The 15,526-nt window shown below is 48.9% G+C and overlaps 1 protein-coding gene across 1 annotated transcript in view; it reads left to right on the forward strand.

Annotated features, from left to right (window-relative positions):
* The window catches only part of Ccdc180 (coiled-coil domain containing 180), a 59,460-nt gene extending 44,260 nt beyond the window's left edge, over positions 1-15,200 (forward strand). Inside the window, 8 exon segments of the mRNA XM_052175783.1 lie at positions 5,038-5,104; positions 5,812-5,953; positions 8,942-9,102; positions 9,543-9,680; positions 10,572-10,683; positions 12,971-13,076; positions 13,746-13,881; positions 15,031-15,200. Of these exon segments, the coding sequence (XP_052031743.1) occupies positions 5,038-5,104; positions 5,812-5,953; positions 8,942-9,102; positions 9,543-9,680; positions 10,572-10,683; positions 12,971-13,076; positions 13,746-13,881; positions 15,031-15,186 (1,018 nt within the window). The 3' untranslated portion in view covers positions 15,187-15,200.
* Positions 15,201-15,526: the final 326 nt, after the last annotated feature.

The following is a 15,526-nucleotide window of genomic DNA, read 5'->3' on the forward strand; positions in this document are numbered from 1 at the left end:
CACCCTGTGCCTCACCCGAGCCTGACCAACTAACCCCAGGACTGCAAGGAAGCAGCCAGCCGAGAGAGGGAAAGCAGAAGTCCCGCGCTGAGCATGGGGGTCACCAACTAGCATCCTTCCAGAGATTCCGCAAAGCCATCCGCAGAGGCTAATGGGAACCGTCAAAGCAAAGCAAGCCACACTGCATGGCTGCATACCTCTCTCCCAAAGAGCTCATCCTCTCCCACAAAGGAAAGACATGCACACTTTCAGCAAGAAAGAATGGCGGGCTGTTACCTGAGCACTTTAACACCCCACTGATGCTCTAGGCAGAAGAGTGAGTATTTGCCCAAGGACAAATACCTCCGATGCCTTGAGGCAAAGAGCCACACCCTCAATCACCTGGAGAGGTGGTTCACAGCCTCCTGCCAGAATTAGTCACAGTGGTGGGTCCACACTGACAGAGTGTGACCTCAATGCCACCCTTTTCAGGGTTCATCAACAAACCTGGGACTAATCTCTGCCGACCAGGATGAGTACAATCGTCTCTCTGGAAGTTACTCAAGGTCGCCCTTGCCAGTTGTTTGGTTTTTTTGTGGGTTCCTGTTAGAGTTCTCTCTACCCATCTCTGACAGACCTCCCTTAGGAGTTCCCCTGGGAAACTAGAATATTGGGAGGCCTTCACCAGCCTTTGAGAAATATGTGAAAGTTACTGGAGGAAGTTGATTGGTGGGCCATCCTGTCACTCTCAAGCAGGACAAGGATTAAATTCCCCGTTAGACTGGCAAAACGAATTGCCTAATGTGCAAAGAGGAAAAACAAACAAACAAAACCAAGCAATACCTTATTACTGATTTTGTAGCAATCCGATGACCCTCGGGCCTCACGCATGCCACGCGAGTGCTCTGCCACTCAGTTATATTCCTGCTGACTTGTGCAATGCTTTCCATGCCAATTAAAAACAGACAGGGAAAAAAAACCCTCTGAAATTCCAAACACCAAAGGATTGTAAACCTCAGTGTATCCATATTTAATGATACTCCACAATCATTTAAGTCCATAGCCCAGTCCAGGGGGCAGCAAGAGTTTGTGAGCATGGATTACATGAAATCCATGTGAATCTAATTGTGTCTGATTTTAAGCAAAATTAGCTGGAGAGAACTCACTGAAATGTTGGTGTTAATTTTCTCATCATTTCAATATAGTCGTGTCTTTTAAAAGTATAACTAATAACTTTTGGAATGAATGACCGCTGACCCAGGCACATGGGTGCTCGGATCTGGTGATCAATACTGCATATGGGTAGCAATCTCTGAGACTTGTCAGAGTCATCGAGAACTGTTAAGTGCCCCCACAGCCCTGGAGGCATTGTCTCCTCTCCCCACCTTTGAGTTGAGCTCATGGAGTGGGACTCTCCACGGTCAGTAGACATTTGCTTTTATGTCCCTGGAGTGTGAACCATGGGCCTGGTGGCCACTTAAGAGTGATCAGGGGAGGTGCCTGTCTTAGTGTTACTATTGCTGTGATAAAACTAAAATTAGCTTGGTTTATTCACTCACAATTTCAAATAGTGGTTTATCATCAAAAGCCCTGAGGGCAGGAACTCACCCAGGGCAGGGACCTGTAGGCAGGAGCTGATGCAGAGGCCATTGAGGAGTGCTGCTCACTGACTTGCTCCCTGTGGCTCGCTCAGCCTGCTTTTTTTGTTGTTGTTGTTGTTGTTTTTTTTGTTGTTGTTGTTGTTTTTTACATTTTCTTTTTTTAATTTTAATACATTTTTATTCGATATATTTTTTATTTACATTTCAAATGATTTCCCCTTTTCTGGCCCCCCACTCCCTGAAAGTCCCATAAGCCCCCTTCCCTCCCCCTTCCCTCCCCCTCCCATCCACACCTTCCCACTTCCCTGTTCTGGTTTTTCCCTACACTGCTACACTGAGTCTTTCCAGAACCAGGGGCCACTCCTCCGTTCTTCTTGTACCTCATTTGATGTGTGGATTATGTTTTGGGTATTCCAGTTTTCTAGGTTAATATCCACTTATTAGTGAGTGCATACCATGTTGATCTTTTGAGACTGTGTTACCTCACTTAGTATGATGTTCTCCAGCTCCATCCATTTGTCTAAGAATTTTATGAATTCATTGTTTCTAATGGCTGAACAGTACTCCATTGCATATATATACCACATTTTCTACATCCATTCTTCCGTTGAGGGATACCTGGGTTCTTTCCAGCTTCTGGCAATTATAAATAGGGCTGCTATGAACATAGTGGAACATGTATCCTTATTACATGCTGGGGAATCCTCTGGGTGTATGCCCAGGAGTGGTATAACAGGATCCTCCGGAAGTGAGGTGCCCAGTTTTCTGAGGAACCTCCAGACTGATTTCCAGAGTGGTTGTACCAATTTGCAATCCCACCAGCAGTGGAGGAGTGTTCCTCTTTCTCCACATCCTCGCCAACACCTGCTGTCTCCTGAATTTTTAATCTTAGCCATTCTGACTGGAGTAAGGTGAAATCTCAGGGTTGTTTTGATTTGCATTTCCCTAATGACTAATGAAGTTGAGCATTTTTTAAGATGCTTCTCCGCCATCCGAAGTTCTTCAGGTGAAAATTCTTTGTTTAGTTCTGTACCCCCTTTTTAATAGGGTTATTTGGTTTTCTGGGGTCTAACTTCTTGAGTTCTTTGTATATATTGGATATTAGCCCTCTATCTGATGTAGGGTTGGTGAAGATCTTTTCCCAACTTGTTGGTTGCCAATTTGTCCTTTTGATGGTGTCCTTTGCCTTACAGAAACTTTGTAATTTTATGAGGTCCCATTTGTCAAGTCTTGATCTTAGAAAATATGCTATTGGTGTTCTGTTCAGGAACTTTCCCCCTGTGCGGGTTGTAGTGGCGCATGCCGGTAGGATTTGCTGAAGGAGGCAGAGGCAGGAGGATCACGAGTTCGAGGTCAGCCTACTTTCTTATCACTACTTAAGAAACTGCCCCACTCACTCACAACTGTTAGAAATGCCAGCCTTGGGAAATCTCGCACCCTCTGCTGGACTCTGAAGGCACTGTACAAATTGCACAAATCCATTTATATATACATATATATATATATAAACCCATAAAATGTTAATATTTTTAGAAATAAAAATAAGTTTTTAAAATATCAAATTGAATGTGGTAGGGAAAATAATGCTTTCCAAACATCTTCTCTGGAAGCTTACATCTCTATGGTCTTCTCTGACAGTGAGGGGGGCACCACATTCATGGATAACAGCCCACAAGGCCTAGCACACCCAATGGAGGAAAGCCAAGAGAAATAAACTAAGGGGCTGCAGCCACACCACACGAGGGCATTTTCTTCGTAGCAGTTCCCTCCTCTCAGATTTCTTTAGCTTGAGTCAAATTAACACAAAGCTATCCAGTACAGTTCCCCCCATTGGATGTCTTACTCAATGGCTTCTCATTTGTAAACTTTTAATACACTTTTATTGTTAGTCCGAGAGGGTGAATGTGAGCCCATGAGTGCCACTGTGTGTGTAAGCCAGAGAACAGCTTTCAAGAGTGGGTTCTTTCCTGCCCTCTTAGGCAGAGTCTCTCTTCTGGTTTCTGCTGTGTCCCATGCTCACTTTGGGATGCCTCTCCAGCCTCTGCCTCCCGTCCCATGATGGGAATGCTGGGATTATAGAGGGGCACTTCATCTGCCCTTTTATTTTTCCACATGGGATCGTGGGATTAAACTCAGGTCTGGAGCTTGCTTGGCAATCATTTTTACCCCAGAGCCATCTCTCTAGTTTTGGCTTACTGTTCACAACTTCTCTCTCTCTCTCTCTCTCTCTCTCTCTCTCTCTCTCTCTCTCTCTCTCTCTTAAAAATTGTTACTGTTTTTAGACAAGATTTCAGTAGTTCAACCTGGCTTGGAACCCAAAGGTAGCCACAGCCGACCTCAAACTTGTAGTCTCACAGTCCTGTCTTTACCTCCTGCTGGAATTATAGATATGGTCTATCATGACCAGCTCCTTCTTTTCTCAAAAAGTGCAGGGGCCAACCAGTGTAAGGACCACCAGGGAGTCTGATGAATATCACTCCTGACTTAGGGTTTTACTGCCGTGAACAGACACCATGACCAAAGCAACTCTTATAAGGACAACATTTAATTGGGGGCTGGCCTACACTTCAGAGGTTCAGTCCATTATCATCAAGACAGGAGCATGGCAGCATCCAGGCAGGTATGGTACAGGAGGAGCTGAGAGTTCTATACCTTCATCTGAAGGCAATTGGGAAAAGATCGTCTCCCAGGCAGCTAGGAGGAAGGTCCCTCAAAGCCCACCCCGACAATGACACACTTCCTCCAACAAGGCCATACCTCCTAATAGTATCTCTCCCTGGTCCAAGCATATTCAACATCACAGTTTACATCCAGGGTTAGAACTCGGGCATGCTAAAGTGCCACCACCAAGTTGATTTGTGCAGATAGGCATTCGTAAGTCGGGACTGTGGACTGCGTGAGGTCCAGAGCTCCATGGAGGAGGCCCTGAGGGGAACTGTGTTCATCTTCACAGAAGCAAGAAGAAAATGTTTGATTAGCTACCATGCAAAGTCGCTAGTTAGAGTCCCATCAGCTATTTCTGATTAGTTAAGGGTAAGTTTAATTTTTGTCAACTGTGACCATCCATTCATTCTGAGCTCATGCAGGAAACTCAGGTACCAGACATAGTCTGTCTTATACTCTCTCAATCCATGTTTTGAGTACTTGGTAGATTTTACTGTCTGCTAGAAGAGACAGATTAAGCAGCCAGCCAAACCAATCAATCCCCAAACCACCGATCAGGGAGCATCTTAGAAGCTGAATATCAGAATCAGGCAGAATTAGGATCTGAGGAAGAAAAGGAAGAAATGATAAATGAGACCAAGAAGTTTTTTTTTTTTTTTTGGAATTGGGCTGTTTAAAGGTCGAGGCCCTGCGGCAGTATTGCATAGTTACTATGAATGACAGGGTTAGAATTTTGTCTGCCTTGTTGCATCTGGCAGAGGTGACTGACAGATCTGCCTTGTTGGTGTTGCAGGGATTTTAAAGGCATCATCCAGAATCTCCTGTGGGAGAGCAATGAGCACCTGCTGGTGGTCGTGGAGGTGAGAGCCACTGCCCTCAGACCCTTGCCTACCCTGGAAGCCCCCTCCAGCCCCTCCAGCCCCACCCCTGCCTTATGCAGTCTGTGGGTCAGGCCACTCTACAGTTCCAGCTCGGGACCTTGAGCCTGTTGTCTGTTTTATTTGTTATTTTAGTTTTTTTTTTTTTTAACTTTTCCTCCTAAACACTAAACCTTTTTCATCAGTGTGACATTTATTCATTTATTTAAGCCCTCAGCAAACACTACTTGGACATAGTTTGTGTGTCAGTTAAAGAATATGCCAAGAGGAACAAACCCAACCTTGTCCCCAAAGGTCCCAGCAGCCCAGGGATAGTGGGACATGGGGAGCTGGGTTTGGCTTGCTGTCCTGCTTTGATGTCCCAGAACACATCCAGGCCTCCTGCCTGCCTCCTGCAGGCCGGGTTCTGCCAGGTAGGGCTCATCTGTCTCTGGTCCACATCTGTACACATCTCTAGTACACACACAGCCTTGTTCCAGTCTGAGACGCTATGGGCTCGGGCCTCTAGGGTTAAATAGGGTTTGTCATCCACTCATTCAAGAATTCAGGCCGATCTGTTTGTAGCCATGCTAGGTGGGCCTGGAGTGCAGAGAAGGTCACGCGGGCAGAGGTGGGAGTTCATGTAAAAGCTCAGGGGTGTGGATCAGGATAGACCAGTGGGGCCATACATAGTCACCTCTCTCTGGCAGGATTTTTACCGTAAAGAGAAACGCCCAGTCACCAGGCCTGAATGCATGTATGAAAACTTTGACCAGTGCGCCGACCACATCAGCAAGAAGATCTTAGAATATCTCCATCAGACGGATGAGTACCACAACTCCTGCCTTCTGGGTAAGTGCAGTTAGGCTGAGGAGCCAGCAGGGGGAGCATTGGAGCAGTTATGGCAGGGAACCCAGGGGTCAGCCTCAGCCCATTTTTTAAATTGAATATCGTCTTCATTTACATTGCTAATGGTAAAACCTTTCCCGATTTCCCCCATCCCCAAAGACCCCAAACCCCTCTTCCCACCCCCTGTCTCCACATATATGCCCCTCCACCCTACATACTCCCACCTCCCCGCCTCGGTTTCCCTTTGTTGGGGCCTCTATTGAGCCTTTACTTGACCAAGGACCACTCCTCCCACTGATGCCCAACAAGGCCTTCCTCTGCCACATTTTTGGCTGGAACCATGTGTATCCCTTGGTTGATGGTTCAGTCCCTGGGAGTCTTGGGATGTCTGGGTGGCAGAAGTCATTGTTCTTCACATGGGGCTATAAACTCCTTCAGCTCCTCCAGACCACCCTCCAGCTCCTCCACTGGGGACCCCACACCCAGTCCAATAGTTGGATGCTAGCTTCTGCCTCTGTATTTGTAAGGCTCTGGCAGGGCCCCTCTGGAGACAGCTATGGCATGCTCCTTTTGGTATACACTTCTTGTCATAGTGTCAGGGTTTGGTGACTGTTTATAGGATGAATCCCCAGGTAGGGCAGTCTCTGTTTGACTCGGGAGTCCCTTTAACTCAGAAACAGAGGACAGCTCTGTGAAAAAGCCAGTCTCTTGGAGTTAAGAGAAAGCAACTGTAAGTTTTAATTTTTTTTTTAAAGGATAAGTTTCATTGGTTTTCGGGAACGTAGTTGGTTTTCCCCTTTGTTTCTGGTCACCCATGAAGTGTGGGTCCAATGGCTCTCAGAGCTGGAGAAGTGTCATTGCTGTCAGAGTTAACCCTCGTCGACCTATCCCCTCCCAGACCCAAGCAGCTGACAAACACTGTCTATAATTCCGTGGGAACGGATTCCTGTGGCTCTTTTTTGACTTCCTTCCTTAGTTTTATGGAATGTTTTTTGAGGCTATGTATGCTGTGGTATCTATGGTACTTTTAAAAATTCACAGAATAATATTCCTCTGGGCATATCGATCTCACTTTATTGATCTCTACTATGTGGTTTCAGAGGTAGCAGGGGGAGGTATGTCAGAGATGGAGGGAGATTAGGAGGTACCCAGACCTGGGGCTAAAGCTCAGCCCTGTTATCTCCTAGCTGTGTAACCTTGGCAGGGTGATTCTACCTCTTTGAGCCTCCGTTTTCTTGTCTGTAAGCCAAGGAAGGCTTCTTTGGGGATTAATCCCTCACAAGGAATGACCGGCTATAGCCCATGATTATAGAATAAGTGATATTCAAGCCACAAACTACAATGCCCACCGAACTCAAGAGGGGTCCCGTTCTCCATGGCTGTCCTCAAAGCAAAGGCCCCGCAGCCAGGCATTCCTGGGAAGCACTGTAGACTGTGTTCCTCTCCCATAGATGCCTAATCTACTCGTGGAGACGTCTGTCCCTTTTGTTGTAGCAATCCAGCACCCTCCCTGCATCCTATATAAAGCATTTTGGTATAAAGTACAGTATTGGGGGCATAAAATCTTTTAAAATGGTTGTAAAGTATGAGATGCACAAAAGCCAAAAATCAAACGAGAATAGGAACTATGCTAAACAGAGCAGAGACGATGGCTGCTGCCGGAAGTCCAGGGGACCCGGCCTCCTCTTTCATAGACAAGGTGTTAGGAATAGGAGACACATGCCAAGGCCATCCAAGGTGGGGTGTCCCACGTGAAGCCGGGAGCACACAGGGCTCTGCCTGCGGAGGAAGGCAGTTGTGGCCCAAGCCCCTCGCTCAGGCCGGCGATGCACACCTCGCCCGTCCCCTGCCCCGCCAACTAGAAGCAAACGACTCAGTAGAAACCCTGGTACAAATGGACGATGAAAGCAAAAGACAAAAAGCTTCACGGGCATCCAAAGCAGAAGTTTAGCCCTGCTGTGGTTCCTAAACACGATTCACATTTACTGAAACACGAATTCCATTTTATGTGAATCATTCAAAAAGATCTGAAACAGATCCTCCGGCTTCAAGCTACCACCCTCTGACAGTGCCTGGAATTTGCTTAATACTGAGACATCCTCTCTAGAGAAGCCTGCCTTTGCCTCAGTCCTCAGACCCCGACAGATGAAGTTCCCTGTGGTTGCAAAGCGCCCGGAGTCAGAGGTGCAGAATGAGAACAGCAAACATCTCAGACCCTGAAGGAACAGCGTGGTAGCACACACCTTTGATCTAGCACTGGGGAGGCAGGGTTTGAAAGTCAAGGCTAGCTTGGGCTACACGGTAAGACTCAGGGAAGAATGAGGGAAGGATTTAAAAAGAGATAGAAGAGGATGGAAGGGGAAGAGCAGGAGGGAGGAAGTGAGAGGGGTCAGGGGTCAGGGGTCAGGAGTGAAACACCAGGCATAGAATACAAAATGATGCGCTTGTAGCGAGATGAAAGAGGACATTGGAAATGCAAGGAGGAAGACACTACAGGAAGGACTGATTTGAGATCAAAGAGAATGAAGTAGAACTTCTGAAAAGGAAACATCAAGGGCTGACAACTTAAAATGATGAACAGGTGTCCGCCCAGATCATGCATAGCTGAATGTGGAACTGGCGAGCTGGAAGGTAGATACAGAGAGGAACTACCCAGCAATACAAGGAGACGAAGACCTGAGAGGTAACAAGATAGGCATGAAAGAGTAGGTCTCAGTCCGTGTCGTCTGGAGGTGCAGGAGAGAGAGGCAAGGTCAAGGCAGCACCCGAAGCAGCCATAGATGGGAACTTGCCCATAATGAGACACACTTTAAGCACACTCTCGGAATTCATTTAGCCATCACTTCCTATCTTGGTCTGGCTGCAGATCTCCTTTGGATGGGATAGCTCTTATCCCACTGGAGACCCATGATCTCCCCTTATTGGAGAGGTAGTCTCAGCAGCTTCCATCTCCTCTGGTCATTCCTGATACTCTATCCTCATTTCCGGCAGAATTACGTGCCCAGGTGAGGAGGTTTGAGGAACTGCTGCCCCAGGTGTGTTGGCTGGTGACGGAGAACTACAAGGAACAGCACTGGAGCAAGTTTTGTGCATCCATGAAGGAGGTCCGGGAGCAGTTCGAGCAGCAGCAGAAGCAGCTAGAAAAGGAGAAGGTGAAGGTCACAGGGCCAGGAGTGCAGGGAGTTGACACTGGAGACAGGTCACGAGCAAGGCTGCTGGGGACAGGGATGCCGGCAAACTGGTAACTGAGCCAACACTTGTAGGCAGAAGGCACTCCCCAAACTCTAGGCGGTATCTGATATCTTTGATAGCGCCTTGGTCATTGATATCAACAACAGTTCAACCATGTTCCTTGGCTACTGTGGGATATGACTGGTGCTTATTTTATTGAACTAAAGGCCCAGGTTGTACTGGAGCAGGTACTCAGCTCACCTTCCCTCCAACCCTCTGAGTACCAAGCGCACTCCTACTTTCCCACACTCAGATCCCAGGGCATACCTGTCTGCACGTGGCCTTAGCTGACAGAAGACATCAGTCCTGATTTCAAGCCTAGCTCGAAATCTCTGCTCATTTCTGCCTTGTTTGATTGAAGGAAGAAAATGCTCAGAAGCTCCACCCAAATCTTGGCCATCCCACATATGCCAATCAAATGGAGTCACTGCAAATCATGGAGGAGCTGAGGCAGCAGGAGCTGAACCGGGTGATCTACACGAACCAGGAGAAGATGGAGGTGAGGGCTGCCGTCGGTCTCCACCCCAGGGGCTCGGGGCCATGCTGCCCTTCAGAGAGCTGGGCCTGATGGTTAGCACCCGATGGTTTGTTTGTTTGAGACAGGGTCTCTCACTATAGTCCTGGCTGTCCTAGAACTTGCCATGCAGGCCAGGCCAGGTTGGCCTAGAACTCACAGAGTGCCTCCCAAGTGCTAGGATTAAAGGTGAGGCCATACTTTGAGTTTTAAGTTATTTACAAAAACCAGTAATGACTGTTTTCTTCAAGATCCATAGCTGCTTTTATTTTCTGTTTGGTGAATTGTCTGTGTTTGTACCTTGGCCATTGCTGAAGTGTGCGGGTATGTGTGCATGCATGTGTGTGCATGCACATGCGTGTGGGGGGCGTACATGTGAACACATGTGTGTCCGTCCATATGGAATGCTAATGTCCATGTAGGGTGTTGTTCCTGTTTTTATAAACACTCACCCTGTTTTATGAGACAAGGTCTCTCACTAAACCTTGAACTCACCAAGTAGACTAGACCAGTTGGCCAGAGAGCCTCGGGAACGGGTCTCTGCTTCCTCAGTGCTGGGCTTTGAGGCACATGCCATCACACCCAGCTCTTTTTCTGAGTATAGGAATTGAACTCAGGTCTTCATGCTTTGATGGTGAGTACTTAACCCACTGGATATTTCTCTAACTCCTCCGAATCCTTTCTTAGTCTCAAACCAGACCAGATGTTGGGAGAGATCTCTGGGCTCCCAAGGGCAGGTGCTAGCTGCCAGCACAGCTGTTCACACGACGTCAGGGTTGCCTCACTAGTTGGCTCTCCCCAGAGCCATTCTACTCCCCTACTGCTAGCCTGGTAGTGGCTTGTTTCTGAAGTCCATTTTTACTCTGTATCTTCCAGGAATTTGCCAAGAAGTATGCCCGCTTCTTCATAGCAAACTTGGCTTCCTTCACAGAGAGGTTCCTGATACAGCTGGATGAAGTGATCACCATTGATGACATTCAGGTTCCCCGTAAGTGGTACACCAGCCTCGTGATGTTGGCCCTAGGGAGATCACAAGGTATAGGGTGGTTGGGTCCTAGGGGTGTCTGCTGTCCCTCAGTTAGGGTGGAAACATTTTCTTCAGTGAGTGGGGTTCTGGCCCCAGAATGATGTACAGTAGCCATGCTTGTGGCTTTGAGTATGTGCCAAGCCGAAGTAGCAAAGTAAATAGCAGGTTGCAGATAGTTCAGTAGATGGATAGCAAGACGTCATCATGCAGTGCTCAAAACATACAGTTGGGGAAGTCCCATTGAGGCTCTCATCTGGAGTTACTGGTAGATAATCCTGGACAGAGCAGGCTGACCCCCTCAGCTGAGGCTTCTGTTACCAAACTTGGGGGGTCACAACCTCTTCCTCATGTCAGATCTGTTCTCCTGTCTTCAATAAGTCACTAAAGTGGAAATCAGAAAAAGGAGATTTACTCAGAAAAGGGTCAAAGAGATCCTGCAAAGCCCCAGATCCATCTTCGGTTGCTTCAAATGAGGTTGAAGTTTAAATAAAAGACCAAGTATGTGCCCATCTCTGCAAGCCGGGTGAACGTGGACTCCCGCCTACGTCGCTGTCTGCTTCAGGCTCGTCCTGTGAGGTGGTCTAAGTTCGCAGGACTGTGCAAAATCTCTGTCCATGAGACATGTTCACCTCTGGTGGAGTCCTTTTCCTTGCCCCAGCATGAGACTTCTAGAAAATTCCCATTTCTTGGGGTCCACTGTTTCAACAGGCTGAGAGACATGTTGAGAGACACAGTGCCTCTCTAGAAGCTCTCTACGTCTACCCGGCCAGTTACCACACCACGTATAAAAACCAGAGCAACAGATAGAGGCCAACCCGATACTGACAACAGCCAGCCAGGCTACCCAGGGAATTTGAAGCCAAGGGCTGGGGTTCCCCACTGAGGCTTTTCCCCACGGACTGGTCCCCTTGGCTTCTCTTTCTCTCTATAGATGCAAACAGTGCTCACCAATGCTGGAAGTCGGAGGGAGCTCTTCTCAGGGACAGTGTTCTTGTGCTGTTTTGATGTGCTCTTCCCTCCGTGTCACAGAGTTTGGGGGCAGAGGGCAGCCTATTCCCTTGTGGCCTTGGAGAATGATTTGAGACAAACATACTTGGGTCTGAAATGGGGGAGGCCATGAGCGGGCTACTTCCAGGGCCAGCTTCTGAGTGAGCTCAAAGAACACGTGACAATTTACTAATTTAATGTACATCGCAGGTGGACTGATGGATTTTTACTTACTTTCATCAAAACCAATGTTTTGGCTGAACAAGTAAATGCTGAATCAAAGAGCAAATAGAACAATTCCCCAGGCAGTGAGCAGCTCCATGCTCTTAGGGTTAGGCCACTGTTCCTGAGCACAGAATAAGAATCAGAGGACATAAAGCGAATGGAGGCACTTCTGTACGCCAAAATTAAAATGGGGGTAGGGAGGGGTGGGGAAGGTCAATATGGAGAGAAACAAAAAAAATCTGAAGTGTGTTCCTCCTCATAACCCGTGAGTCAGAGGAAGACCTGTGCAGAGAACTCTCACAGGTCAATCTTAAAAGCAGATAAAACCCAGATTCACGTGTTTCCCAAGAGAAGCAGTCCCTGTGGCAAGCACAAGGCCAACCCTTGCCTACAAGGAAGAACATGGACATAGTGTTAGCATTTTGTCTAGGCTTTGCTCCACAGTTACGTGGCAACAGCCAGGCATGCCTGATTCACTGTGAGAGGGGCCTCTTGCCTCCTCTCTCTCTCTCTCTCTCTCTCTCTCTCTCTCTCTCTCTCTCTCTCTCTCTCTCTCTCTCTTTCTCTCTCTCTCTCTCTGCCTCTTCTACCCTCTTGACTCCCCTCCCCATGCCCTGAATAAACTGTTCTATACTATACCGTCATCATGTGGCTGGTCCCTCACGGGGAGGGGATGCCTTAGCACAGGCGTGGAGGCACCCCCTTCCCTTACATCTGACTGCACATCTCCCAAACACATTCCTTCTCCTCTTTAACACAACACATAGCATGACTGAGAGAGAGCTGCATGTTAAGAGCCCGCCAGAGTCTCTCTTGTGCTTGAAGACACCCTTGAGACATATATAGCACAGGCCATCCTGCCTCGGCATCGTGCCAGAGTTGGATCCCCAGGCTAGATGTGGATGAGCAGCCTTTGCTGTTCTTTCCAGGGTGAGGCCTCTTGTCTCTAAATACGAGACCACGACCACAGTGTCAGCTCCCTGCTTCTTAAGCTGTCCATGAGGTCACAGTCAGTGACATACCTCTCTCCTGTCAGGGACGGAGCCCCAAAAGCAGAAAGTGTCGATCCTCATACGGAGGAAGCTGGCCATGCTCTCTCTGGAGGAAGAGAGCGAGAAGCCCCTGATTGAGCGTGGGAGCAGGTGAGAATCTAGGGAGAATGGTTGTATCCGCTGAGGTGGGGTGGAGGTGGGGGAGGTGGGGGGATGGAAGGGTTTGGAGGGAGGGCAGGGAGGGGGTACTCAGGTTCAGAACTCAGACAGACTTAATAGCCCTGGAACGTCTAGGATGTCCAGCCCTCAGTTTCCATCTCTCAGAGGAGTGAGGCTGTTTGAAGAGAAAGGTGAGGTCACCCAGCACATACTGAGAGTTCCAGGGCCACAAAGAAAAGGAGGCCTGACAGAGGGGAGGTGCATTCTCAAGCTGCTGCCAGCACTGTGAACCACTCCAGCTGTCTGTCCAGTTGCCAGAGTGCCCGTGCCCTGGGTCTGTGGGCAGGGACTCTCCCAACTGTATTCTCCACAGAGGTTCCTACAGCATAGTGGGGAAAATGGGCCAGGAGTTCATGGCCACGTGATGAGAAAACCAAGGCCCAGAAAAAGGGAAGAAGCTTGGGTGTGGTGCTTCCCTTTCTCATGCAGCAGGCCCCACGGCTGTACGCAGTTAGGTCATTACGGAAATAAGAAACAAAAGAGCCCAACTGGAAAAGCTCAGGGGGACCTTTAACAGAGCCATCTAAATGCGTGCTGATGGCTGAGTTTCAAGCTGTGCATTGGGTGGCAAAAGATGAGGCCAAGCATGTTTGTCTGTAGGAAATGGCCCGGAATCAAGCCCAACGAAATCACCATTCAAAACAAGATACTGACTCGGAGGACACCATCAATAACCACCAATAAGACCACCCTGGGCCACTTGGCTGCCGTAGAAGCCCGTGATGCCGTTTACCTGGTGAGTCAGGGTCAGGCGGTGTCCATCAGGGGGAGCAAAGCAGCTCAGATGGGCTGCCTGGGGAAGGAGAGAGCTACCTTCCACTGGGTACCCACTGCCTGGCCAGCCCATGGAGGAACAGCACATGCCCCAGAGCTGTAGGTCTCAGCTCTTCTCTAGGTTCAAGGACACATGCCAAGGGCCATGGTCACCCCCAGGACCAGTATGGTAGCCAAGCTGTGAGCCTTGTGCTACACCCAGCTGAGAGATACCTCTCTTGGTAGTCATGGAGATAGCCTGTTGCAGAGGGACAGTAGAGTTGGGCACAAGGCAGACAGTGTAGCAATGCCCATAGCCGCAGGGGTCCACTGAAGTGCAATGGCAGGAACACCCACAGCATCTAGGCGCTAATCGGTACCTCCAGTTCTCCACATGAGACATGAGACATCTCGCACCATCCTCTTCTGCCACTGCTGAGGGATGAAGAGACTCGCCCATTTCCCTAGCAAGGGCAACAACACCTGGAAACACCTGCCTTTCTACCTCACTCCCAAACAGCAGAGCCGGGGTTTGATCCCCACGGACAGACTGTGGGACTGACCTAATGAGGCTTCACCCAAATGCCACCTGAGCTGTCTCCCAGTTCAGAAGATGTACAGACCCTTGCTCCTGGTGCCCATGGAGGAACCTAGTCTTATCCACTGGTCCCCAGGGAAAGCCTGAAATCCCTAGTGCTGCTGTGTCCCTAGCTGCTACTCCACTCCAGGTCCCAGGTAGAGGGAAAGACTATTGGCTGAATTCAGTGATGAGTAGAGACCCAGGGCTCAGGCTTCTGAAAAAGCCAGGAACCCCCCCCCCCCCACCATGGGAGCTCCACTGCAGGACAATGGTCAGGAATGCTCAGGTCCCAGAACCAGAGACCCATGGGTCTCTGCCCCTGCTCAGTTTCTCTTGAGCTGGGTGACCATAGGTCACAGCCTTGCCATTGTAAGGTAAGAGAATAACATCACCTATGTGAGAGCTTATGGGATGACTTCCTGAGGAGCAGCTTGGAGGACTAATGCTGTTCCTGAGGACCAGAGGTCAGTGCTTGCCGGGGGACCCCAGAGCTCAGAGCTCCCAAGTCTGTGTGGGCAGGAGTCCCCAAGCCTTCCTCTTGCTTCCCTTCAGAAATACTTGGCACTGTTTGACAAAGAACTGAAGGGTATCCAGGACGACTTCAAGACGCTGCTGTTGGAGTCTCAGCGCTGGAAGGAAAGCTGGAAGCGTTCCCTCAGCACCATCCAGACCCTCTATTCCACCCGTCCTTCTCCGTACCTCAAATAAAGTTTTCATTTCTCTCCCCGTCTACAACTTTCCATCCCACGCAGTGCACCACGCACTTTTATCAAAGATGCGGACACTTTGGTAAATAAGACAGATGTGGATCAAGGGACCCATGGTTAGCAGGGTCAGTTGGTGGGTACCAGGACCCAGCCACTTAAAATAGAATACCAGGACTTCCAAGAAAATAGCGCCCAGAGGCTTGCTTGATGCTTCCTTTTGCTCTCTTGTTGGAGATCAGCTAAGATAGTGCCAGGCAGCCAGGCCAGAAGGTGTCAGGGGCCAGCTTGGCCCTCATTGTGGGAGTACACCACCATTAGAAAGCCTGCCCGTGGATCTGGAG

Source organism: Apodemus sylvaticus, chromosome 3 (genome assembly GCF_947179515.1).
Source record: "Apodemus sylvaticus chromosome 3, mApoSyl1.1, whole genome shotgun sequence".
NCBI classification, from domain to species: Eukaryota; Metazoa; Chordata; class Mammalia; order Rodentia; family Muridae; genus Apodemus; species Apodemus sylvaticus.